At 58.7% G+C, this 23,369-nt stretch overlaps 1 protein-coding gene across 1 annotated transcript in view; it reads right to left on the bottom strand.

Annotated features, from left to right (window-relative positions):
- The window catches only part of TCERG1L (transcription elongation regulator 1 like), a 110,275-nt gene that overhangs the window by 69,050 nt on the left and 17,856 nt on the right, over nt 1-23,369 (bottom strand). The window contains exon 4 of the mRNA XM_066355177.1: nt 21,057-21,239. Within this exon, the coding sequence (XP_066211274.1) occupies nt 21,057-21,239 (183 nt within the window). The remainder of the gene's footprint in view (nt 1-21,056; nt 21,240-23,369) is intronic.

Genomic DNA, 23,369 nt, shown 5'->3' with positions numbered 1-23,369 from the left:
ACACACACACAATGTAGATCATTCATTCAAGGGTCTCCGTCTTTTCGGTGACTTCTTTCTCCTTCTACGTTTACCGGTCCTTTTCTGTCCAGGTATTTTTCTCTAGTTAGCACTGTTTTTATATGTAATTTTATAACCCGTTTTAACGCTACATTAAAACATCCATTTCAAAATCATCAAATATATGCTGCACTAAAAAGAGAGTCTGTTGTTTCAGTTTCCATTAGACTTTCAAGAGATTGCTTTCTTTCTTAAAAATTGTCAGAAGCAAATAACCAATGTTTTTGTTGTGATTGCTCCTGTTAACCCCGCGGCATTGCACCTGAGACGCCGCGCGCCTTTGGCGCGGGCTGTTGGAAGGACACCCCGTAGTAGAATACGCTCATTTTCCTAATGCAACTTTGTGAATGACACCTGTATTTCTTGCCATTTATCACCGGCTGCTCGGCACCCAAGTTGTGAAAACAGTGCAATGAAATACGAAACCTTGGAGCAGAGTGAAAACGTTTTCTGGGGGACGCTTTGAGGAAGTGGTGGTTCCTGGCTTGAAGACAGGATGACCCAAGGGGAGCCGAAACCTGAGCTGACCACCCCGGAGTGCGGACGCTAAGAGGTGCCTCTGTGTCCTTAACAACCAGCCCCCAGGAGCCTCTACTCTGAGCAGAAAGGTCCACAGCGCAGAAGTGAAAGCGTCTGTGTGTCCCCACAGGCTACTGCGGATCAACTTCACCCAATCCATTTGTTGGACATGAATCGACCCACGGTTCTTCAAATGTCATCGCATGACACCTGATCCAACGACTGTCTACCCCAAAGGCTGATTCTTAGCAGCCAGTGACCCTTTGTAACCAACCAGAAGACATCTCACCGCCCGTGTCTGCCCCAAACTCTGCAGAGTCCCGGTCCGTTTGCAGTGAAGGCATCCTGGTGAACCCTCCGCAGCCCTGCCTCCCATTCTCTGCTGACCCCTTTGCCACCACGCCCTCAGGTTTCCAAAGACCCGAGGACAGAAACTCTTCACAGCCTTCAAGCCTGTACAGGGTTGGGTGGTGAGGGCAGTTTCGTGGAGTTCCTTTGCCACAATAAAAAAATTAAAAATTAAAATGTCAGCGCCTTTTATGCAGGTCTGGAGAAGAACCTGGCTGAGGACACCGGGTGGCCCAGGTGTGTGAGGGCACCGCTTCCCGTGACTGGAGGAGCCACCTGCACCCCTGCGCTCGGGAAGCTGGTCAAAGAGTCAGCTGGGTAGAAAAATGTCACTTCTGTAGTTCACCTGGTCAAAAGGCTTTTCTCTTGCATCTTCCCTGCAGGTGGACGGGGCTCCCCCCCGAGAACGCCTCCGAACAAGGGTGCGCTCCCTCCTATCGGGGGGCTTGAGCTGTGTTTACCCTGTGCTCTTTCTGTGTGTATTTGGTTGATTTTGGAGCCAGAATATTGTGTACAACCCTCCACCCCCAAAGCCTTAATTCAGGGCTTTCCTAATTCAGGCAGGGTATGGGAAATTGCTTCATTTTAATCAAAATGCTCCTTTGCATTTTGAAAAGTCAAGGCGCCATTAGTCACGTCAAGATTTTCCAATTTTCTGGCACCCTCCCAGCCACAACACCCTCTCCCACCACAGCCCGCAGGACCCGAGTCAGCCTGGCCCTTCAAGTCTGCCCACGGCACAACCTCAGGAAACAGCCCTGGCCGCTGCCCCCAACTGCCCAGCCCTCTTGCCACCAGGAGGACTGGGGTGAAGGGACAGAGGCCTGGCTGGCAGCTCTGGCTCAGCACCGCAGTGCCCGTAGCCCTCCCCCGGGCAGTCCTGGGAGCCAGCGTGCGGGCAGGTGGGAGCCATCTCTCCTGGTCACGGGGGTGTCCTGGCAAAACTCACACAGCAAGCACACGTGCCCACAACAGCTAGCGCCCCATGTGGCATGTGCACTGACTCATCTGCTGCCACCAAGCAGAGTGCCCTTCCCAAAGGCCCGGCCACGGGGGGGGGGGGGCTGCACATCTCGGGAAGCTGGACAGAGTGGAGCCCAGAGCCAAGCGCAGGGCACAGCCTGTCCCTCTCACCCGGAACACAAGTCCTATCTGCAGCTGCCTTGGAAATATCATTTCACGCCTCCCCTCAAATGCAGCCTCTATTGGTCACGAGCAAATAAATAACAGCAATAAACCACAGGCTGATACAGGAACCGGAGATCTGCAGATAGTCCAGGCTGGACAAAGAGGCGTTTGCGCGACGCCCAGAATGAAAATGAGAATTAAATGTCAGCATACAAACTCATCTCCTGAGCATAAAGGCATATCGAACGATGAATATGTTCCCCTGTTATCTATTTACTTATTTATTATCTTGAAAGAAAGCCTTTTGCCGATTTGGACAAGTGGTTAAAGAATGGAAATAAGTTGGGTGATAATCGGACATCTTCTGCAAACACCCCATGTGGCAACGTGTATTTGCAGGGATGCCCAGACGTGCCTGCTCTGCTGCGCGCCCGCGCAGACACGGAGGTGAGGGGAGGGTGGGCAAGCAGCACCTGCCCGGGTTACGGGACGGCCGGCACAACCCCGGCTGCACCTGCCCGGGTCACGGGACGGCCGGCACAACCCCGGCTGCACCTGCCCGGGTCACGGGACGGCCGGCACAACCCCGGCTGCACCTGCCCGGGTCACGGGACGGCCGGCACAACCCCGGCAGCACCTGCCCGGGTCACGGGACGGCCGACACAACCCCGGCTGCACCTGCCCGGGTCACGGGACGGCCGGCACAACCCCGGCAGCACCTGCCCGGGTCACGGGACGGCCGGCACAACCCCGGCAGCACCTGCCCGGGTCACGGGACGGCCGGCACAACCCCAACTGCACCTGCCCGGGTCACGGGACGGCCGGCACAACCCCAACTGCACCTGCCCAGGTCACGGGACGGCCGGCACAACCCCAACTGCACCTGCCCGGGTCACGGGACGGCCAGCACAACCCCAACTGCACCTGCCCGGGTCACGGGACGGCCGGCACAACCCCAACTGCACCTGCCCGGGTCACGGGACGGCCGGCACAACCCCGGCAGCACCTGCCCGGGTCACGGGACGGCCGGCACAACCCCAACTGCACCTGCCCGGGTCACGGGATGGCCGGCACAACCCCGGCTGCACCTGCCCGGGTCACGGGACGGCCAGCACAACCCCAGCAGCACCTGCCCGCACGGGGGAGAAACAGTCTCAGAAATCTCGCCGCTTAACCTTCCGCCCAGCTCCAGCACCCTGAGGGCCGTGTCCTCGTCCACGTCTGCAGCGGCCACGCCAGCCTCGGGTCAGAGTACACAACCCTCCCGGGCTCTTCGTCACCCTTAGAAGGAGACGGGGTCTTCCTGAAACTTCCCAGAACTCAGAGCATGGCACTCCTGACCAGACAGGCAGGCACGGTTAAGGGGTGTCAGGAAATAGGGAACCAGGGCTCGGGGGAGTGAGCCCTCATCCTGACCACTCTCCCTGCCCTGTCCCTGGGATGGGACGCGGCCCTGGACCTAGGAGCACCTGCCCGGGAGCCCAGAGAAACCTCAGCAGGCCCGTGTCTTCAGGTCCACGTGCAGAAGCCAGGCCTTGTTCTGGGGACACGTTGCCAGCCTGACGCAGTCCCTGTCACGCCAGCTCTGGGCAGGAGGCGTGCACGGAGCTGGGCTCGGCAGTCACGCCTCGGACCTCCGGGGACTGTGCCTAGGCAACGTGACCAGACACCTGTGTCTTACCCCTGGAAGCAGCAGCTTTAGGACCCCCCCCCCCCAGGGTCCTCACTGTGGGGCTGGGTTATTGGCATTACCAGTGAGCTTCCAGAGAGCAGGGTCTGCCGCTGCCTCCTTCTAAACTGGCAATCCAGGCACCAGGGAAGCACCTGACGAACAAACGAAAGAAAGAATGAACGTCTGTCCCTGAGGCTTGCCTGGTCCACAGTGAAGTGACAAGGAGCACAGCCCCCCACCCGGGTGGAGTTTAGTCTCGCAGGCAGGACGTTAATCTCACATCCCAGAGCACAGCGCACCGTCAGACTCCTTGAGGCTGTGGGGACGGCACCTCTGCTTGCTGCCTGTCCCTTCTGAGGCCCCTCCTGTAACAAACACAGAAGAACAACAGGTGCAGAAACAAGGGGAGGGGGGGGCGAAGTCTGTAACAGGTGAGAGCACCCCACAGGTTTCCGGAAGCTAAGCGGCAGAGGACCGCTGGTGAGGAGGTGCCAGGGCGGACAGAACCACAGCCCCTCGATGACAAGGACGAGACGTCGAAACACAGCCACGCCCACGGCCGCCCAGTCCGAGCAGGGGAGACCCACCCACGCACCGTCCTCTCCTCACCCAGGAAGGGCAGCCCCCATGCAAAGCAAAGACGAGAGACCTGGCAGCAGGAGAGACAGACTCGCCGATCAGAGAGGCACCCCTGAGAAGCGGGGGCCACTGGGCCAGAGCCCCGAAGAGAAGTGAAATGGAACAGGACAAACGCCTGCATCTGGAGGTGGTCTGGAGGTGAGCAGATGCCCCGCGCGCCGCAGGAGAGCTGAGGGCGGCGGGGAGCGCGCAGACAGGCTCAGAGGGCGGGGAGCGCGCAGACAGGCTCAGAGGGCGGGAGCGCCTTCTGAAGTCAATGCCTTTTGCAAACAGGTAAAGTGGCCTCTCAGGATGTGGGCAAAGAAGTCAAAGGGTTACAAAATATGAGATAAAACAAGAAGAGAAGATGGCGGCCTGCTGATGGGACCCCAGAAGCAGAGCACATGCAGGTGGGGGAGGGGACAGCATAATACTGTAACATGTGTTACAGATGTCAACATCTGTGTGAACATGGACTATGTGAGAAGATACTCCTATCATACTGCAGATATTTTATCCTACACAGAGTACATGTTGTCATGTATCATGTAGCACACTATAAAATACCATCTATGATCTATATGAACAGCACACACGTGTATGTGTGTAAACAGAAGAGACTTTCCCAGCAGCATAAAAACGTAAGTTTTTGTATTGAGAGGACCACAGAATTTTCCACAGAATTAACATTTTTAAATGTGTAGATTCTATTAGAAAAAAATAAAGTCACTGTAGATCAAAGAGACAAGGGGTACAATTACCACAGTATTTTCCCAAAAAAGGAAACGCAGGCCACCTGCGAGCTACCGGGAACAGGAACGCGTCTTCCCGAGCGCGGGTCCGATGTTAGAGGACTGGGAAAGCCATTTCTCGAGAGAAAAACAATTCAAGCGCCTGTTGTGTAACTTGACAACCTATCCATCAAGACCAAAGGCAAATGAGAATTTTAAACACCAAAGGAATTGGAAATTTCTTTTATTGGGACATCACTGCAGGGCACGCCCCCGGAAAGTGTGGCTGGCGGCTGGGAGGGGCTGGGAGGGGCTCGGAGACAGAGGCTGGGAGGGGCTGGGAGGGGCTGGGAGGGGCTCGGAGACAGAGGCTGGGAGGAGCCCCAGACGGCCACACTGCCGCTGCAGGCACCACCGGGGGGACAGACTCGGGGTGACAGGAGCTTTGAGGCAGGAGGGTGGGGGGAGGACAGACAGAAAGGTGCAGGGAGGGGTCTGAAGAACAGGCTGGCCATATGCAAGCGCTCAGCACCGTGGCCTCGGCAACGGGGACCGTGAACAACCAGAGCTGAGTTGACGTGTCCACTGGACTTGGACACCAGAGTCTTGTCCCAGGCTGGGGACGCTTGTGGGACCGGATCTTGTTCGTGTGAATAGCACCTTTTCTGTATTAATTTTAACACTGAAAACTTGTTCATGTGTTTACCCACCTCTCCACCGGGAGAGCCAGCCTAGGAACAAAGCCAACACCTCTTGGCAGTGCCTGGGGACAGAATATGATTCCTGACACTCTTGACGAGGCACAAACGCAGTGGATGGGGGCTGGGGGGGCTGGGGGGAAGTGGAGGGGGGTGGGGGAGTGGAGGGGGTGTGGGGGAGGGACTCAGACCTTGAGCCGGAATCAGGATGTTCACATCCTCAGGTTATGAAGAAAAGACACCACTTTAGGAAAGAAACCCGCCATTTTATGCAAAAAGGAAAGTTCTAAGTGTTTTATTTAAAGAATAGTTAACTTAAAACACCTAAAAGGGTATCAATACCTTTGTGGGGGATTGTGTAAGCACATGATGAGCCCAGGCTTGACCCTGGGCTTGTCCTCCGTCTTGCTCCTAGACCCCTGTGATCTCCGTGTGGACACAGAGAGGAGAGCACAGGGCCAGTCACCACTGTCAGGCCTGTGGCACCGGCCTCAGCCAGCCCTGGGGGAGACTGACCGCTGACAGCGAGGTGAAGGGGCAGAGGAACGCCAGCCACGCCTAGCCCCAAGGGCCAGCTCTGGGCACTGGGAGGTCGGTACTGTGGTGACCGCCTGCAGCCACAGGTGACTGGCACAGCAACTGGCACAGAAAGTGCTGCCCAAGCCAAAGGCCAAGAAGTGTGGGAGTCCCCTAGGAACCGGGCAGGAAGCAGGAAGTCCCCTGGGGACCGGGCAGGAAGCAGGAAGTGTGGGGAGTCCCCTGGGGACCGGGCAGGAAGCAGGAAGTGTGGGGGTCCCCTGGGGACTGGGCAGGAAGTGTGGGAGTCCCTTGGGGACCGGACAAGAAGCGCGGGAGTCCCCTGGGGACCGGGAAGGAAGCGTGGGAGTTCCCTGGGGACCGGGCAGGAAGCGTGAGAGTTCCCTGGGAACAGGGCAGGAAGCGTGGGAGTTCCCTGGGGACCGGGCAGGAAGCGTGGGAGTTCCCTGGGGACCAGGCAGGAAGCGTGGGAGTTCCCTGGGGACCAGGCAGGAAGCGTGAGAGTTCCCTGGGGACCAGGCAGGAAGCGTGGGAGTTCCCTGGGAACCGGGCAGGAAGTGTGGGAGCCCCCTAGGAACCAGGTGGGAAGTGTGGGGAGTCCCCTGGGGACCGGGCAGGAAGCAGGAAGTATGGGAGTCCCCTGGGGGCCGGGTGGGAAGTGGGTGCCAGAAAACGGGAGGATCTGCTCACAGAGGTGGAAAAGCCATGAGGACAGGAGAAAGTGGGCGAACAGACCCACTGTGCGCAGTGTCTTCCCATGTGACGCGGAAGACGGGGAAATACTCAGCCACCTGGAGACCTCAGAAGATGACTCCAGACAAGATTGCAAGTGTCAATCAGCCACTGCCCTCCGCGTCTGCCGGGACATGAGCAGAGCCAGGGCAGCGAGACCAGAAACAGGTTTGCCAGCAGCACCGAGAGGGCCCAAGACCTGCCGAGCTGGAGAAAGAACCCCGTTTCCAGTGCCCAGGTGCCCCAGGTGGGGAGTGATTCTCAGAGCAAAACGCAGCCAGGGCCAAACCTGAATGACCGCTGTCACCCTAAAACACCATGCTGAGACCTCTGGAAGGTTCGGGGCGCTGTTCAGCAGCTAGACCAAAAGGCCTCTAAAAATTGTTGGGGCGCAATTCCACAGATGCCGACCACCCCCCCACTTGCTGTCACTGGATTAAAAGGCACATCTCCGCAGCGCCCGCGGGTGTGTCCTGTGCCGAATTTAACACGTAGGAAACCCACAACGGCTGTGAGAGCTTGATACCAGCAGGAGAGCCACTGCCCTGAGCCCAGCCGGAGCTGCTGGTCCACAGACTCCGGAGAGGAGCAGGTGGTCGTCCGGAAGAACCACCACACGTCAGGACGGCTTGTTAGTCAGTGAGAGCTGACATCTCCGTGACACTGCAGCAAACAACCAGCAATAAGATCCCTCTTTCCTACGACGTCTGGGCCGTTGTCCGAAAGCGACAGGTCAAAGGCAATAAAGGTACCAACAGTCTGGTCAGAAAGGGACAGAAAATCGGCAAAAATACGAAACATGGAAGTGGAAGATTATCAGTTGACTGTGGTCCTGTTTGTTTACCTCTGCTGTTGTTGCTCTGGCCCAAGGAGGCCTGACCGTAAAGATATTGCTGAGACCAACAGCAGCGGTCGCCGGCCATGTCTTCTTCTAGGGGTTTTATGGTTCTGGGTCCGACGTCGACATCTGCCACCCACTTTGAGTTTGTTTTTGTGTGTAATGTAGGGAAGTGGTCCAGTTTCCGGTTTTGCTTTTGTTGTGCATGTATCCGTGATCACATCATAAGGTACATCGTGTGGAATTCCCTGTGGTGTGCTCTGGAAACTAATATGATATTGTGTGCCTACGATACGTTAATAAAAAAGTTAAAGTCAAATAAAATAAGTGTAATAAGTTTCAAAAAAAAAAACAACCCATAAAAGTAGCAGCCGTTAGAGAGGCTGCCTCTGGAATGGGTTCCCGGCCGCCAGGGTGCAGCGGGAGTCGTGGTTCCTCACCTTGGCCGACTGTCCCCACGTGTGCAGGCACATGAATAGATACCAATGTGCAAAGGGGAGAGCCCAGAGCTGGGGGCGTGCCCAGAGCGCAGGGCCAGGCGCGTTGCCCGCACGCTGGCACGGGCTTCCGTGGGGACTCAGACACCCCCACGAGGACGGAGATCCGAGGTCAGGGTGGGCAGCCCAGGCAGCGAACTATGTGAAGTGGGCGGGTGGCTTGGGTTACAGCCAGGCGTCCCCAAACTACGGCCCGGGGGCCACATGCAGCCCCCTGAGGCCATTTATCCGGCCCCCTGCTGCACTTCCAGAAGGGGCACCTCTTTCATTGGTGGTCAGTGAGAGGAGCACTGTATGTGGCGGCCCTCCAACGGTCTGAGGGACAGTGAACTGGCCCCCTGTGTAAAAAGTTTGGGGACCCCTGGGAAGGAGAAGGCGCTCTGGGCAGGCGGCAAAGACGGTGAGGTGGGGGGGAAGGTACCTGAAGTGCCGTGTCACGAAGACTCGCTGGGGAAGGGGGGGTAAAACTAAAATTTAGCATGAGAGTGGACGGCAGTGAGCTCAAGCCCAGGGTCCTTCCACCGGCCACAGCCAGGACGTCAGGCTCGGGGGTGCTCTGGGTGTGGTGGGACTCCCCTGACAGGTCGGGGCAAAGCAATCAGTTCTTCCTCCAGATCACATCACAGACCCTGCAGTCACATCGCAGTCTGAACGCGCTTTCCTTCCAGACAAAGTCAGAGAAGAATGGACCCAAGAGCCCAGCTGGCCCCTTTGGCCGCGGAGCTGGAGTCGGTGCCGCTTCCCTGGGTCAGGAGAGACTCACGAGAGACCTGGCACGTGTCCCTCCTCATGAGCATATGAGGCGGCCAGGTCTTCTTGCCCAGGACACTCTGGGCTTGGGGCAGCGGCACGGAGGAGCTGGGGTGACCCCAGGAAGAGGCGGGTTCTGCAGGGGCCAGGAGGGGGGTTGCTGGCAGGCATGGGGTGAAGTGGAACCCACCCAGGGCTGGTTGTTGGGTGCCCAGAATAAACCAAGCTCCTGCTCTAAAGACGGGGCCACATGGCGGTGACATCGCTGTCCCTGACGCCTGGGGCCCACGCCTGGAATGAGCCCGGCTTCCCTCGCACCGTCCCCGCGGAAGGATCAGAACCTCTCGAAGCACATCTGTGCTGCGGAGGGGCTGGCAGGACCTCCGCGCCCTCTGAGGGTGTCGCTGCCACCAGCATGCGGGGCAGGGACCGTGACTCCCAACACATACTGGAGAGCGCGCCGGCAAAATGTAATTAAAGGGTCGAGAGGACGGGGGCCGGGGGAGAGATGCTAATTGCGGCATTTAATCCGCCAGGCAGGCCTGCCAAGCTGCCCCTCCTCGGGATCCTCTGGCTTCGTCTCTGATTAATTATTTTTGGAAAAAGCAGCCACCGTCATAGCTTGTTAATAGGCTTAAGATAATAAATTGGAAAAACACTGAGAGGTTTACATTGGCTTCAGCTAAGTGCCTGCAGTGATTACTCTGTGGGGGGCGGGGGGCGCTCCTCCTGGCTGTGCGCTGTCACCCGGGGAAAGGTAGGGGCACGGCTCTCCAAGTCAGCCCCCCCCCGCCCCTGCCCAGAGGGCCACATGCCTCGGGGACACTGTTTCTGCAGCAGCTTCCAAGGGCGACAGCCTTGATTGGGGGCAGAGCTTCCCCAGGGCAGCTGGCCAGTCACTGCGGTGAATGGTTAAACCAGGTGTCCCAGTAAGGAGCTGGCCCCAGGCTGCCCAGGCTGGGCCCGTGTGAGAAGAGGACCATGGGAGGCAGGGCTGCGAGGGGCCTCGGGCAGGCTGCCCCAGGGCCCAGCGAGAGGCCAGGACTGGGGGGGTCTCTGTGGCAGGCAGCGTGGGGGCCAAGGGCGCTGTCTGTCCGCATCACCAGGTGCTCTGCCTTGTCTGGGTCCAAACACACGTAGCCGTTGGCACTGTTCCGTGTCCAGGACGTCCGAGTGCCTGTTTCCGAAACAGCCTGAGCGGCTGACCTGTGCGGGGTCCTCTCCGTTAACGACGTTAGAGTGAGGGCTCCACGTGCATGTCTCCTGTGTGCGCCGTGGCAACCCACACCTGCACGCTCTCGCCCACCCGTCATCCGAGTGTGAAACGTGTGCGTGCGGGTCAACGGCATCTGCGTGGCCAGCCTTGTGTGCCCAGGCTTCGCGCCCCTAAATGACCTTAAACATCCACAGGACGTCCGCCTGGGACACGCCCCTGTGACACAGATGCTTCCTCAAATCCGCCTCCCAGAGTTATTTATGTCCCTGCAGCCCCCCCCCCCCAGCAGCACCTGTCACCCAGTGACCTGTGTGGCCCGAGTCACACGACCCTCACACTCACGCTCACCGCCGGGTCACACCCTCACGGTCAGGTGGGCGCGTGCACGGAGTGAGTCCGCGTGAGCTGCTGACCCAGCCGGACAGAACTTTCCGAATTCTGGGTGGAGACACCAGACCCTCGGGCCCCCACCGCGCTTCCGGCGAGCGAGCGGGACTCAGACTGTCCCCTCACTCCGGCTCAGACACGAGGAAGCACGTTTAACGAGTGTGCGGAGGTGACCATGTGCGTGGTGCTGACCACAGATCGATCCACACTTGCCGGCAGTCGGAGGTTGGCCGCTGCAGTCCACTGCTCCCGCTGGCACCCTCCCCGGAAGCACTGGACTCCCGCTCCGCAGATGGGCACGGCCCTCGGGCACACAGAGACCTTCCTCCACAGGGGACTCAGAGCTGGCAGAGCCACCGCAGGGAGGGGCCCAGAGTCCACTCCCCAGCCTGAAGCATTTCTAAGTGTCCGTGTTCCTCCCTCTACTCCCCGGCCAACTCTGTGCCCGAACGGAAGGAAAACAACACCCAGCTGCCGGGGGCACCAGGACATCACAGCTGGAAAGGGACAAGCCCTCTAACCCGTCCCCCGAGAGGCTCTGGTCTAGTGTGCGTATCTCCCAGAAAGGGTCCCACTTCCAGAGCTGGTGGAGGGGGGGGATGGAGCAAAGGGGAGGTGAGCTAGAAACACAGAGCTGGTGTGGAGCGGGGGGGGGGGGATGGAGCAAAGGGGAGGGGAGCTGGAAACACAGAGCTGGTGTGGAGCGGCGGGGGGGGTGTGGAGCAAAGGGGAGGTGAGCTAGAAACACAGAGCTGGTGTGGAGCGGGGGGGGGGGGTGTGGAGCAAAGGGGAGGTGAGCTAGAAACACAGAGCTGGTGTGGAGTGGGGGGGGATGGAGCAAAGGGGAGGTGAGCTAGAAACACAGAGCTGGTGTGGAGTGGGGGGGGGATGGAGCAAAGGGGAGGTGAGCTAGAAACACAGAGCTGGTGTGGAGTGGGGGGGGATGGAGCAAAGGGGAGGGGAGCTGGAAACACAGAGCTGGAGTGGAGGGGGGGGATGGAGCAAAGGGGAGGGGAGCTGGAAACACAGAGCTGGTGTGGAGCGGGGGGGGGTATGGAGCAAAGGGGAGGGGAGCTAGAAACACAGAGCTGGTGTGGAGGGGGGGTGTGGAGCAAAGGGGAGGTGAGCTGGAAACACAGAGCTGGTGTGGACGGGGGGGAGGGATGGAGCAAAGGGGAGGGGAGCTAGAAACACAGAGCTGGTGTGGACGGGGGGGGGGGATGGAGCAAAGGGGAGGGGAGCTAGAAACAGAGCTGGTGTGGAGTGGGGGGGGATGGAGCAAAGGGGAGGGGAGCTGGAAACACAGAGCTGGTGTGGAGTGGGGGGGGGGATGGAGCAAAGGGGAGGGGAGCTAGAAACACAGAGCTGGTGTGGAGGGGGGTGTGGAGCAAAGGGGAGGGGAGCTAGAAACAGAGCTGGTGTGGAGTGGGGGGGGATGGAGCAAAGGGGAGGTGAGCTGGAAACACAGAGCTGGTGTGGAGTGGGGGGGGATGGAGCAAAGGGGAGGGGAGCTGGAAACACAGAGCTGGAGTGGAGGGGGGGATGGAGCAAAGGGGAGGGGAGCTGGAAACACAGAGCTGGTGTGGAGTGGGGGGGGATGGAGCCAAGGGGAGGTGAGCTGGAAACACAGAGCTGGTGTGGAGGGGGGGGGATGGAGCAAAGGGGAGGGGAGCTGGAAACACAGAGCTGGTGTGGAGTGGGGGGGGATGGAGCCAAGGGGAGGTGAGCTGGAAACACAGAGCTGGAGTGGAGGGGGGGGGATGGAGCAAAGGGGAGGTGAGTTGGAAACACAGAGCTGGTGTGGAGCAGGGGGGAGGGGGGGATGGAGCAAAGGGGAGGTGAGCTGGAAACACAGCTGTAAAAACCTGAGGACCCCACGTTGGGTGTGTGGGAAGCACCTGAGATGCCCCTTTCCCCAGAGCTGATCCCCAGGGTTAGCCCTAAAACCATGGCTGCCCCTAAGGACGGTGAGTGTGTGTGTGTGTGTGTGTGTGTGTGTGTGTGTAAGGAACAGACAAACAGACAGCTCAGAGCCCTGCTCGCTGACTCAGGGAGCGTTAGAGTCTCTGGGTGATAAAGTAACATTCAGTCCTCATTTATTTTTACCCCCAACATCATCCTTGTCCTGACTATAAAAGAAAACGTAAACAATCCGTCAGCCCAGCTCTGGAGCTCCATCCACACCCGTCAGCTAGCAGAAAGTGGTGGCCTTGGGTGCTTTCCCGGCAGGGGGGCTCCTTCGGGCTCCTCTCACGCCCTAAAGGGTGGAAGGGAGGACAAACACCCACCCCCACCGCCTGGCCGCAGCCGGTTGTCACACAGCAACACCCGCTCACTAGCAAGCAGACACCCAGCTGCCACAGAAGTTGAACAATCCGGGCAGGCCTCTGATACCTGCACATCACCGAGTTTGAAAATTTAGAAAAAAAAAAATGGACAAATGTCCAGAAAGAAAAAAGTTTTCCAAAACTCAAAAAAAAAGAAAGAAAAGAAAATTGAAATTGTCACATGGCTAGAAAAAATATTAATTTATCCCTTCAAGATCTTCCAACAACAACAAAAACACAAAGCCCAACAGAGTCGGAGGAGAGTTCTGTCGGCCCTTCAAGAAAACAGATTGTTATCGTCTTACAGAAAATCTTCCAGAAAAAAAGAAAAGAGAGAGAGAGAGTATTCAATTTATTCTCTGGGGTCTGCACACACCAGACTCACAGGGTCACATACTGTCTGACTGCATGTATATGGAGCTCCCCGAACAGGCGACCACAGGGACAGGCGACCACAGGGACAGGCGACCATAGGGACAGGCAGCACTTAGAGGCTGCCCTGGGACTGGGGAGGGGGGGGCGGACGGCGCTGATTCAAGGGTGTAAGGCTCTCTTTGGGGTGGTGAGAATGCTCTGGGCCTGGATGGTGGTGTCAACTGCATCACCTTCAGTTGCTAAGTGACACCGACTTATTGACGGCAAAATGGCTAATGTGAATCCGCTTTGTCATGTGAAATTCTAACTCAAGTTTTAAAAATGTGCCCATCAGCCTCACTCCCGAAAAGAGAAGAAAAACGCCTGGAAGGTGTCCCTGGGGTGCGCGTTTCTAAGGATGGATGGCGGGGGGACCCTCGATCCAGCTCAAAGGAACAGGGCTCCGGGCTCCGGGGTCTGAAACAGTGGGACCCCTCCAGTCTGGCCTCGGGGGCACCCCCTGGAGCCCCGGTCCCCGTCCTACCCGCCGTGTCTGCCTGCCCGCCCGCCCGGGAGGCAGGCTTCGCTTGCTTAGGGAGGCTCTGCCCCTCCAGCCTGCACTCAGGGCTCGCCCTTCGCCCCTCACCTCCAGCCGGCCCCTCCCTGTGTGCCCAGCCCCCTCCCTGCAGCATTGGCCTCAGTTAGGACCTGAGACCAGAGCAGCTGAGCCTGAAGATGTCCGGCAGCCCATGGGGCCACTGCCCCAGAGATGGCACAACAGGGCACTTGTCCCCTCCCACATCTAAACAGACGTCACCCGGTCACCCGTGTCGCCTCCGATGGCCCCGGCCAAGGGTACCGTCTTCAACAGTGCTGTTATCATGGACTGCACACAGGACCCGGCCCAGGAAGGAGCCACCCCGGCTGGCGTGAGCGTGTGGAGACAACAGCAACAGGACACACACACACAGCTGCGCAGCTGCCGAGCCTTCCCTGGGGCTTCCCACCAAAGCAGCAAGCGGCCACACCTCTTCCTTCTGTCCTCTCGTCTGACTGCCCCTCTCCTCACAGTACTCCCCGGGTCCCCTCCCAAGATGACCCCAGGTCCCACACAGGGACCGGACCCGTGCGCCGGCGTGTGAGCGTAGCAGGGCCAGCTGGTCACACTCAAATCTCACGGGGATGCAGAGACTGGCTTCATGGGAAGCGCTTCCCAGAGCAGCCTGTTCTCTGAGGTCCCCAACTCAACGTCCCCGTCCCTGAGCCGGGGAGCGAGGTCTGGAGCAGGGCTCTGTGGCAGGTGACCCGGCGCAGACACCCTCTGGTGTGCAGGTAGGCACGGAAGGAGTGTTCCCATTTTGTGACCTTGTGTGTGAAGATTGGGCGGGTGGGGGTCAGAGCAGGCCTGTGTCCCTTCCCCCCTCACTCCAGGAAACACCTGTGTTGCTGCATTCAGGGGCGGGCGGGGGGGGAGGGGCAGTGAAGAGAAAATAAGCAGAAACAGGCACTAAAGACAATTCCAGAGGAGGAAAACTGCTACAAAGTGACTGAACGGTCATGAGTTTATTCCAGCGGGCACTTAGGATGGATGAGCAGGTCTCAGAGAGCTGAGGCTGGATGACGGAGGGGCCACCAGCATGGACAGCACAGGGAGGAGAGCTTTCAAGGTCCAGGGCAGGCCATGCAAAGGCCCTGAGGCAGCTGTGGAGGTGACATGTTTGGGGTTCAAGCATGATGGAAGGACAAGAGCGGAGCCAGACATGAGGGAGGCCCGACTGGGGTCACAGAGCGTCTCCCTGAGACTGGGGCAGTTTGGGGTTTGTTCTAAGCTCAGTGGGAGATGGTGGCCAGGAGCTCTCAGCAGGGAAAAGCCGGGGCTGACACGTATTTCTGAGGAGTGAGCTCTGGCTCCCGGGTGGAAGAGGCATATGCAGGGCGGAGTGGGCAGAGGGTACTGGCTCGGGCGAGGACGGTGGACAGGAGAGTCCAGGAGGGACAACAGGGCTCGTGGGCTGGAGGTGAGGGGTCTAGCCAAAGTGGGAGCCAAGAGAGAGCCCTGGTTGGGCTTCAACCGGGCAGATTGGGGTGCAACAGCCTGACCCGGGGAGCACGAGGGGAGAGCAAGGCTCACTCGAAGATTACGAGAGAGACAGATTCTTCAGTTTGGTTCTGTAAGCAGGACCCCGGGTCGGAACCAACGCTGCCTCCCGTGTGAGGTGTCCAGTGGAGGCTGGACCTGTGAGCCTGGCGCTCAAGGGAGAAACGGGCTGAAGATGAAATCGGGGTGCAGGAGGTCATGGCACACCCGGCTTCTAATCTGAGCAGGGGCCCCAACGGCCAGAGCCGTGTCTGCAGGAGAGGAAAGCACTCCCAGAGGGAGGGGGCCCCTGAGCTGACGTCAGAAAATGGCCAGGACAGCCCCCCATGGTGCCCGGAACTGTGTGAAGTCACGGGCATAGGCCAATGGGACGGGACTGTGTGACAGTGAATAGCATCGGCAGAGATGGCATTTTTAAAAATTAAGACAAAACAAAATAAAAAAAACTATCATTTAGAGAAAAAAAGGCAATCACAGAAGAACATGTGAACGATGACACACTGATGTGAAATTCGGAAAAGCCTAAACTCGGCAGCGTGTAGTTTAGAGCTGACACGTGTCACTGGCATGTTGTTCAAGCAGCGAAGGAACATCGGGCACATGTCCAGGGGGTGACAGTCCCCGGTGGCCAGGACTCTGAGCTCCTGGGAGCATCAGGGGCCAGGAATGCCCGCTTTCTCGGGCTCCGAGGGAGGGTCGGGGGGTCTGTGTATCGGCGCTGACACACGCGTGCTTCTGTGCGCCTGGCTTGTTTCCCGTTTTCTTCTCCAAGAGCGGATGAGCTCAAGGGGGGCACGGCGAATGCTCGCGTTCACTCCGCGGGGATGTCGGCAAGGAACGGTGCCCGGCTGGCAGCCACGGGCAGAGGAGGACCTCTCTGGATGGGCGAGCTAGAACAGACACCCCCGCTGAGGGTGGGCACCCTCCTGCCACGCCCCACTGGGCCCCGGCAGTGGGCTCTCCACCATGGAGACCCTGCACCTGACACCCTGCGGGGGGCGTCAGCTCAGCGAAGGGTCGCTCGGCTCCTCCACAAGAGCGCATTTGTGGACGACAAACTGTACCAACTCTTTTATTTTGGGGTTGTTTAAATCCAGTGTTTTCCTCCCCGGGAAAGCTGCTCAATCCCTGTACGAAAAACACACGGCTGAGGCTCGGGCACTTGGGAGTGCTAGTAATTATGCTGCAACGGCATCTGAGTCTCCGAGAATCTCTGAGATGTCGATATGTTTCATGACAGTTCTAGTGACAGGGGAGGAGGAGACACATCCTGGATGAGAACGAGGAAGGTCTGCAGCCCCGAACGGCAGGGCGGCGTTGGCCACGGCGAGGCTGCATGCGGGGAACCCCAGCAAGGGGACTTTCTGTCGCTCTGCAGGGAGGTTACCAAGAGGGGGGAGCAAACACCAGGCACTTCCCAGCTGTGCGACGGCAGGACAAAATGTTCGAAGGAAATCGTTCCACTGTCCTGGAAGTAGAGCACAGGTGGCGAACGGCTTCCCGGGCAGCTGGCACTTCCTCATCGTCGCACCAGATGGTCATTTGCTCCACGAGTGTCCAGAAGCACCTCGCACACCGGGTCCTCCATCTTGTCTTGCACGCTTGCGGAAACGGTGGGAGGAAAGTTTAAGAGGAACGACCGCTGTCCTTCAAACAAGAGTCCTCTCATTTCTGTCATCAGAGGGGCGGGCACAGGACTGCAGCTGCATCATGACCACCCGCCCCCCGACGGCGTGCGCCCAGCTGCACCTGGGCCACGGCTGCGGACCGGACGGTGGCGGCCCAGGCCGGAGGACTCACCCCGAGGTCTGGAAAGCGATCCGTGCTCTGCCACAAGCCCTCCTGCTAAGGGTGCCTTCTCCCCTCGATGCACATCACGTTCTCCTTATAAACTAAGACACCCCTAGGATGCCAGGCACGTTTTTGCCCCTAAAGTGTCTCTTCCCGGATCTAAAACTCTGAGGCTTGCAGGGAACGGTCGGAAAGGAGGAAGACTGCGCAGTCAGCACCTGTCTGAGGGGCAGGAAAGCAGAGCAGGCACCCGACTGTCACTGTCCCCTGGGCCAGCGCCCCCGTCTCAGCCCACATCTGCAGATAACCCCCACTGCGCCCACCTCTCTGCCCTCATGTCTGATTCAGGAGCAGACCTGCGGCGAGGATCAGAAATTCTGTGACTCAGACAAACAGGTTACGCAGCCGACTGATGGACAATGCGGAGAGTGGACAGAGAGGCCAGAGAGGAACCGGGGGGGACTCAGGACACAGACCCTTCACGTGGACACAGCCCAGGGTTCCGGGGAAGACTGGACCAGGGGAGGCAGCGCAGCCCGCCAGCAGGTGACTCAGCGTCCAGCGAGAGGACAGGTGTTAACAGACCAAGGTGAGCACGAGGCCCGCGGGCACCCATGACGGCACGGGTCCTTCTAGAAGAACAGCCTGTCTGCGGGCGCCGGCAAGCCTCTGACAGGGAACACGCAGCTTGTCTGGAACGGGTCACGGAGTGCTTTCGACCCGTATCTTCACCGAAACCCTGAGTCATGTCAGAGGCTTATCATTTTCGCACCACGCGCTCATGCTGACGTTTCCAGTGCCGACCTGTTTCCTTCCCAGCCCTGCGGTGACGGGGTCCCTGGCTCCCACAGGTGAGAGTAGACTGCTCCTACACCCCGGCCCGTTTCCAGCGTGAGCGGAATTCTAGAACACACAGCGGGTCTTCTCCACCGAGACGCTGCTCGCGCTCCGGGCACGACACCAGGGGCTGTCCTGGGTGCTGTGGAAGGGACCCCGGTACCCACACCTCCTCCCCAAACAACGTCTCTGGCCATTTCCAAATACGCCCCCGCTCAGAGCCAGAGCACTAGACCGTGCGGGACCTCTCAGGTTATCAAGCTCATTCAACCAACACACGGGAACGAGCTTCTCAGCGCCAGCAGGATTATTCATCTGTGGACACACAGAAGTTCCCACGCTTTTACACAAACCCATCTGAATACGGAGCCAGCTCCACTGAGAGCTGCGTTTTCTGGGTCCACGAACTCTGTTGTGCTAACAACGCCCGTCCTAGCTCTGCCCAGCCCCCACCTGGCCCTGGACAGGGTGTTTCCTCCCCCTGCTCCTCCTCCTCCCTCTTCCTCTTCCTCCTCCTACCCCTCCTCCTCCTCCTCCTCCTCCTCTTCCCCCTCCTCCTCCCTCTTCCTCTTCCTCCTCTTCCCCCTCCTCCTCCTCCTCCTCTTCCCCCTCCTCCTCCCTCCTCCTCTTCCTCCTCCTCCTCCTCCTCTTCCCCCTCCTCCTCCCTCTTCCTCTTCCTCCTCCTACCCCTCCTCCTCCTCCTCCTCTTCCCCCTCCTCCTCCCTCCTCCTCTTCCTCCTTCTCCTCCTCCTCCTCCTCCTCTTCCCCCTCCCCTCCGCGTCCAGTCCACCTGTGTTTAAAGCAGCAGGGATTCCACAGCAGGTGCCTGAACCCTACCAGGAACGTTCACCAGGAGGGCTCACACCCTCATCTCACTGGGACGCATTTACTGGCTGTGGCTCAAGTTCAAAGCAGCCCAGGCAGACAAACCATCCCCCCTCCCCCAATATGTCCCCTTCGAGCCCTGGCTTTCAGAACGGGCTCGGGGGGGAGTTCTACAAAGGTTTTCACTGTGAACCTGGCCACTCACTCACATGCCTCCCCCTGGGGTCAGGAGGAGAGAGCCAGGAAAACACTGCTCGGAGGTGACATCGTCCAGAGACGCCCTGTGACCAAGGGCACCTGGGTCCACCCACATCACTACAGATGCCTGGGATGGGCCACAGAGCTCAGAGGTCACTCACCGGGCTGGGGTCATTGGTCCACACCCAGCCAATGGCCTGTATGTCACACTGAACCAGGTGCCTCTACAGTAAAGCGAGGTTTTCGAGGCGACTAGACCACAGCCAGTACAATGAACACAATTTCAGAAGTGGCCCGCTGAGCCCGGCCCCTCCATCTCTCTGACAGCGTCCGGGCCATCAGGAGGGCTCGTGCCTGTCTTTTTATACCCGAACGCACATAATGACAAGTTTGATTATGTAGCTTTATAAAGCGCCATCACAAAAAGACGCCTAATTAGCATGTCACTTTTATAAACCCGCCAAGAGGATGCAGGACGTGACACCCACACCCTGGGCTGCGTGGCATTATCGTCTCTCCTAAGATAAACTTTTTGGGAAGAAAAAACCCAGTTAAGTCCTCCTTCATCAACACCGATGAAGCCGATGGATTGGAACCAAAATCCTGACGCAGCTGTAAATACATAGATTACGTTCCACACCAGAGATCGTCCACGTGGTTCCTTCCTTTCCCGGTCCCACCCTAAACGCACGATCGCCGCCGCGCTGACCCCAGGAGGACGCGAGATTCAGTTCCTGAGAAGGTAACATTCGACTGACCCCAGGGAGTCACCAGGCCTGGAGAGGCACGTGGGGGCCAAAGGCCTGGTGCCGAGAAGACCCCTTCGGGCTTTCCCAGAGCCACACCCCACACGGCTACTTCTCTCTCCACCAGGAGCTCACACAACAAGTTCCCTGTTCCTGGCAGCCGAGCAATCCACAACCCTGACCGCAGCATGGGAATTTCAGTGTCAAGTTCATATTGGAATTCTGCAGAATTTCTGCCCCAGGCCCACTGGGTCGCAGAAAAAGCCGACACCAAAGTTGGAACACTCCTCGTCCACCAAACGTGAGCGCTTTACTCTAAAGGTCGTTCATTCCCAATCAACGTGGCTTTTGCTGCATGTCAGGAAGGACCTGACTGTGCGTTCGCCAGGACGGCTGGGACACATGACGTGCTGGTTACAGGTCACAGACACCCCTGTGAACCACGGAGTCACCACCGATCCTGCACCCGGGTCCCCCTCCTCCGTCCTGAGCCCCAGAACCCACCCGGCATCGCTCAGGACACCGGGAAGTCCACCAGCCCTGCTGGCTGCCACCCTGAGGACTTTGCAGGGGAGCGTGGCCATGGTGCTAGGACTCGGATACCTCTGTGGCCACCCATGATCACGATCCTCAGTGGGCTTCCACACAGGTCCCACTGTGGGCAGGCCTCTGGCCCCTGTGCTCAGAGCAGGCCCAGAGCGTTCCACATGGGACGCGTGCATTCCCGCACTGCCTTGGCTGAGACACTAACCAGCATCCGGCTCACTTCCTTCCCTCCAGGCTCCACGTAAGAAAATTCCCAACTTCCCGGTGCCATGCCTCGTTCTCCACATTCCGGCCCCTAATGGTCAGTAAGGGGGGGCCATTTCTAAACAGAAACCACAGGCTCGGCTGATGGCAGGAAAACGCCCGACAGACTGAACAAAACCTTGCTGAACGGACTAGTCCACGTGTACAGACTGAGGATGGGCAAACCCCTCTGACCTCCCAAACCTGCCCACCCCCGCCCCCGAGCCAGCCAGGCTGCCCCACAGCAGTGGACGCAGTAAGCCGGGCACCTGTGGGCAGACCGTCCCCGCCTCGGTGCACACGCTGGGGCGTCTGGAACCCGGAGCCCGCAGAGGCTTTGGGAGCACGGCCCTCACTTACCAGAGAAGGGCGCGGTCCGCAGGGGTATCGTGATGGGGGCCAGCGTCAGGAAGTGGCAGGGCTGCTCGCTGGGGGGAGACGGGCCCCCGAGCCCCTCAGGGTCCACGGCGACCATGGCTGTGGCGGCGGTGATGGCAATGGCCGGGCTGCTGCCGACCGGCTTATGGCTGTTGTGGCAACCACCTGCAGAAGGGGGACAGGGAGGTCAGCACGGGGACGCCCAGCGGGCACAGGAGATGGACGCCAGTTCACGACACAGCTCGCGAGCGCAGAAAACAAGAAAGAGCAGTGCTGACCCTCTGCTCCCCCGGAAGCTCAATCGGGGCACCCCTGTCCCAGGACGAAGCGGGATGGGCTCACCAAGCACCAGGGGGTGCACGGGGCCCACGCCGCTGTGTGACGACCGGCGGACCACAACGCAGACAGTCACCGGGTCCTGGGAAAGAAGGACAGACTCAGGGGTGATGCTGGGGGTGGGGTAGGGGAGGAGGCCACACAGACCAGGGTGGGCGGGCTCAGCTCGGAGCAGGGGCTGTGCTCTGAGCAGAGGGGCCACCACATGCCAGAAACCCCAACACCGGTCTCAGCGCCGGAGCGCCTTGCCCGGGCTCAGGCTCCAAACACAGATCCCAGCTGCAGGTTTTGGCTTTTATTAGAACGTAAAAGTTTGCTTTTGTCTCTGCTTTTCCCTCCAAACGTTTTTTGTTGTTTTTTTTTTTAAATGGAATCCCCAGTCCCTGAAATAATTACAGTTTCTAAGAAATAGTTTGTAGATACCGGTTTTTATGGACAGTGGAAACCTCACGTGTGCCCCGCTCTGGAAGGCAATTTGGAAACGTGTGGGTTTTTCTGTTTTTAATAAATTGAACACAGCTCGCCACTTTGAGTCCAGCAGGTCCTTTCCCATGACTCGCCCACGTGTCCCGTGCCTTAAGGTAGACGTGGGTTTACGGCAAGACACTGGAAACATGAGCCACCCGCTCCTGATGGCGTGAGGGATGGCGTGAGGGATGGTGCGTGCACCCCGGGGCAGGGGCATCAGCAGCCGGGACGGTCGTATCCGGGAGGGACACGCGCTACGCGGGGACAAGTCACAGTGGGTTCGGGGAGCACAGCCAGTTACAGACTCGGGTATCCGTCTGCACCGTGCGGTCCTGCACGTGGCGGGCATGATACCAGGCACGGCCCACTCCTCGGGCAGCGAGTGGAAGGCCTGGCCCAGGAGCACCCCCGTCAGGAGGGGACACGCTCCCCCGTGCTCATCCTGCTGGTTTGCTTTATGCAAAGGCTGACAGCACCATGGAAAAAAAATCAAAGCAGGGACAGAGGGTTGAGAACCACTAGGTGGGTTTCTGCTTTCAGTGGGGTTGCCGGAGAGTTCTGACCATGAGAGGTTACAAAACAAACCCTCCCCTTATCAGCAAACACCTCCCCAACCCCCACCATGCATCAGAGCCCAGCGTTCCAGCACAGGACCCGCCACACAAACACGCCACATTCCCCCAGCAGCCCCGCTGTGACAGGTATGGTCTTGTAATAACCACATGCCCAGAAGCTAATTCCTGCACGTACTGCCCTCAGACAGAGGTCCAGGGTCAAACACCGTGAGCATTTGGGGCATGCATGCCTCGGTCGATACAACCATTTTGTGGAAGTCGACACATGGCCGAGCCCCTTACGAACGCTCCTCTCCCTCGGGACCCAATGTGCGTGTTCCTTTTCCGCGGGGCGTCCAAGGGGGTGGGTTCATCCACCTGTCTGCCCGGCTCAGGGGCAGGCCTGCTGCTGTGCCTGGTGGTTGGACATGCCGTTTCTAAAGCCAACCTCTCTCTCTGCGAGGAGACAGCGCCCAACCTGGTGACCCCGGGGACCGCTGCCCAGCGACCTCGTGGAACAAATGTCACCCATGTTCAAAGCGAAGGTTTACCGATGACCGAGAAGCAAACAGTGTTTCAACAGAAACGGATGTGAAGGCTGAGGCCGCCTTGTAGGTGGGAGTGTGGGGACATTTTCATCCCCGCTCTACGATTTTGTTGTCAACAGGATGCGTCAGCTGAAAAGAGAAATGAGGAAATAAACGTATCTGCTCATTTGAAGAAAAAAACATATACATGGAAAGATAGTTTTAACTTGTTTTAAATTTATTTGGTTACAAACAAAAAATGCAACACACTCACCAGTGAGTTCACAAAACCGGCCGGGTATGATCAGTGGAGACGGAAAGTCAATAACCAAATATCAGCAAAATTACTTTCCTGATCGGGGGTGAGGGAGAAGGCACCCCAAGGCCTCGGCGGGGAGCACTGAGTGTGG

This window comes from Saccopteryx leptura, chromosome 13, assembly GCF_036850995.1.
Source record: "Saccopteryx leptura isolate mSacLep1 chromosome 13, mSacLep1_pri_phased_curated, whole genome shotgun sequence".
Taxonomy (NCBI): Eukaryota; Metazoa; Chordata; class Mammalia; order Chiroptera; family Emballonuridae; genus Saccopteryx; species Saccopteryx leptura.
Note: the sequence above shows the minus strand (reverse complement) of the source record. Positions and strands in the feature narration are given on the sequence as shown.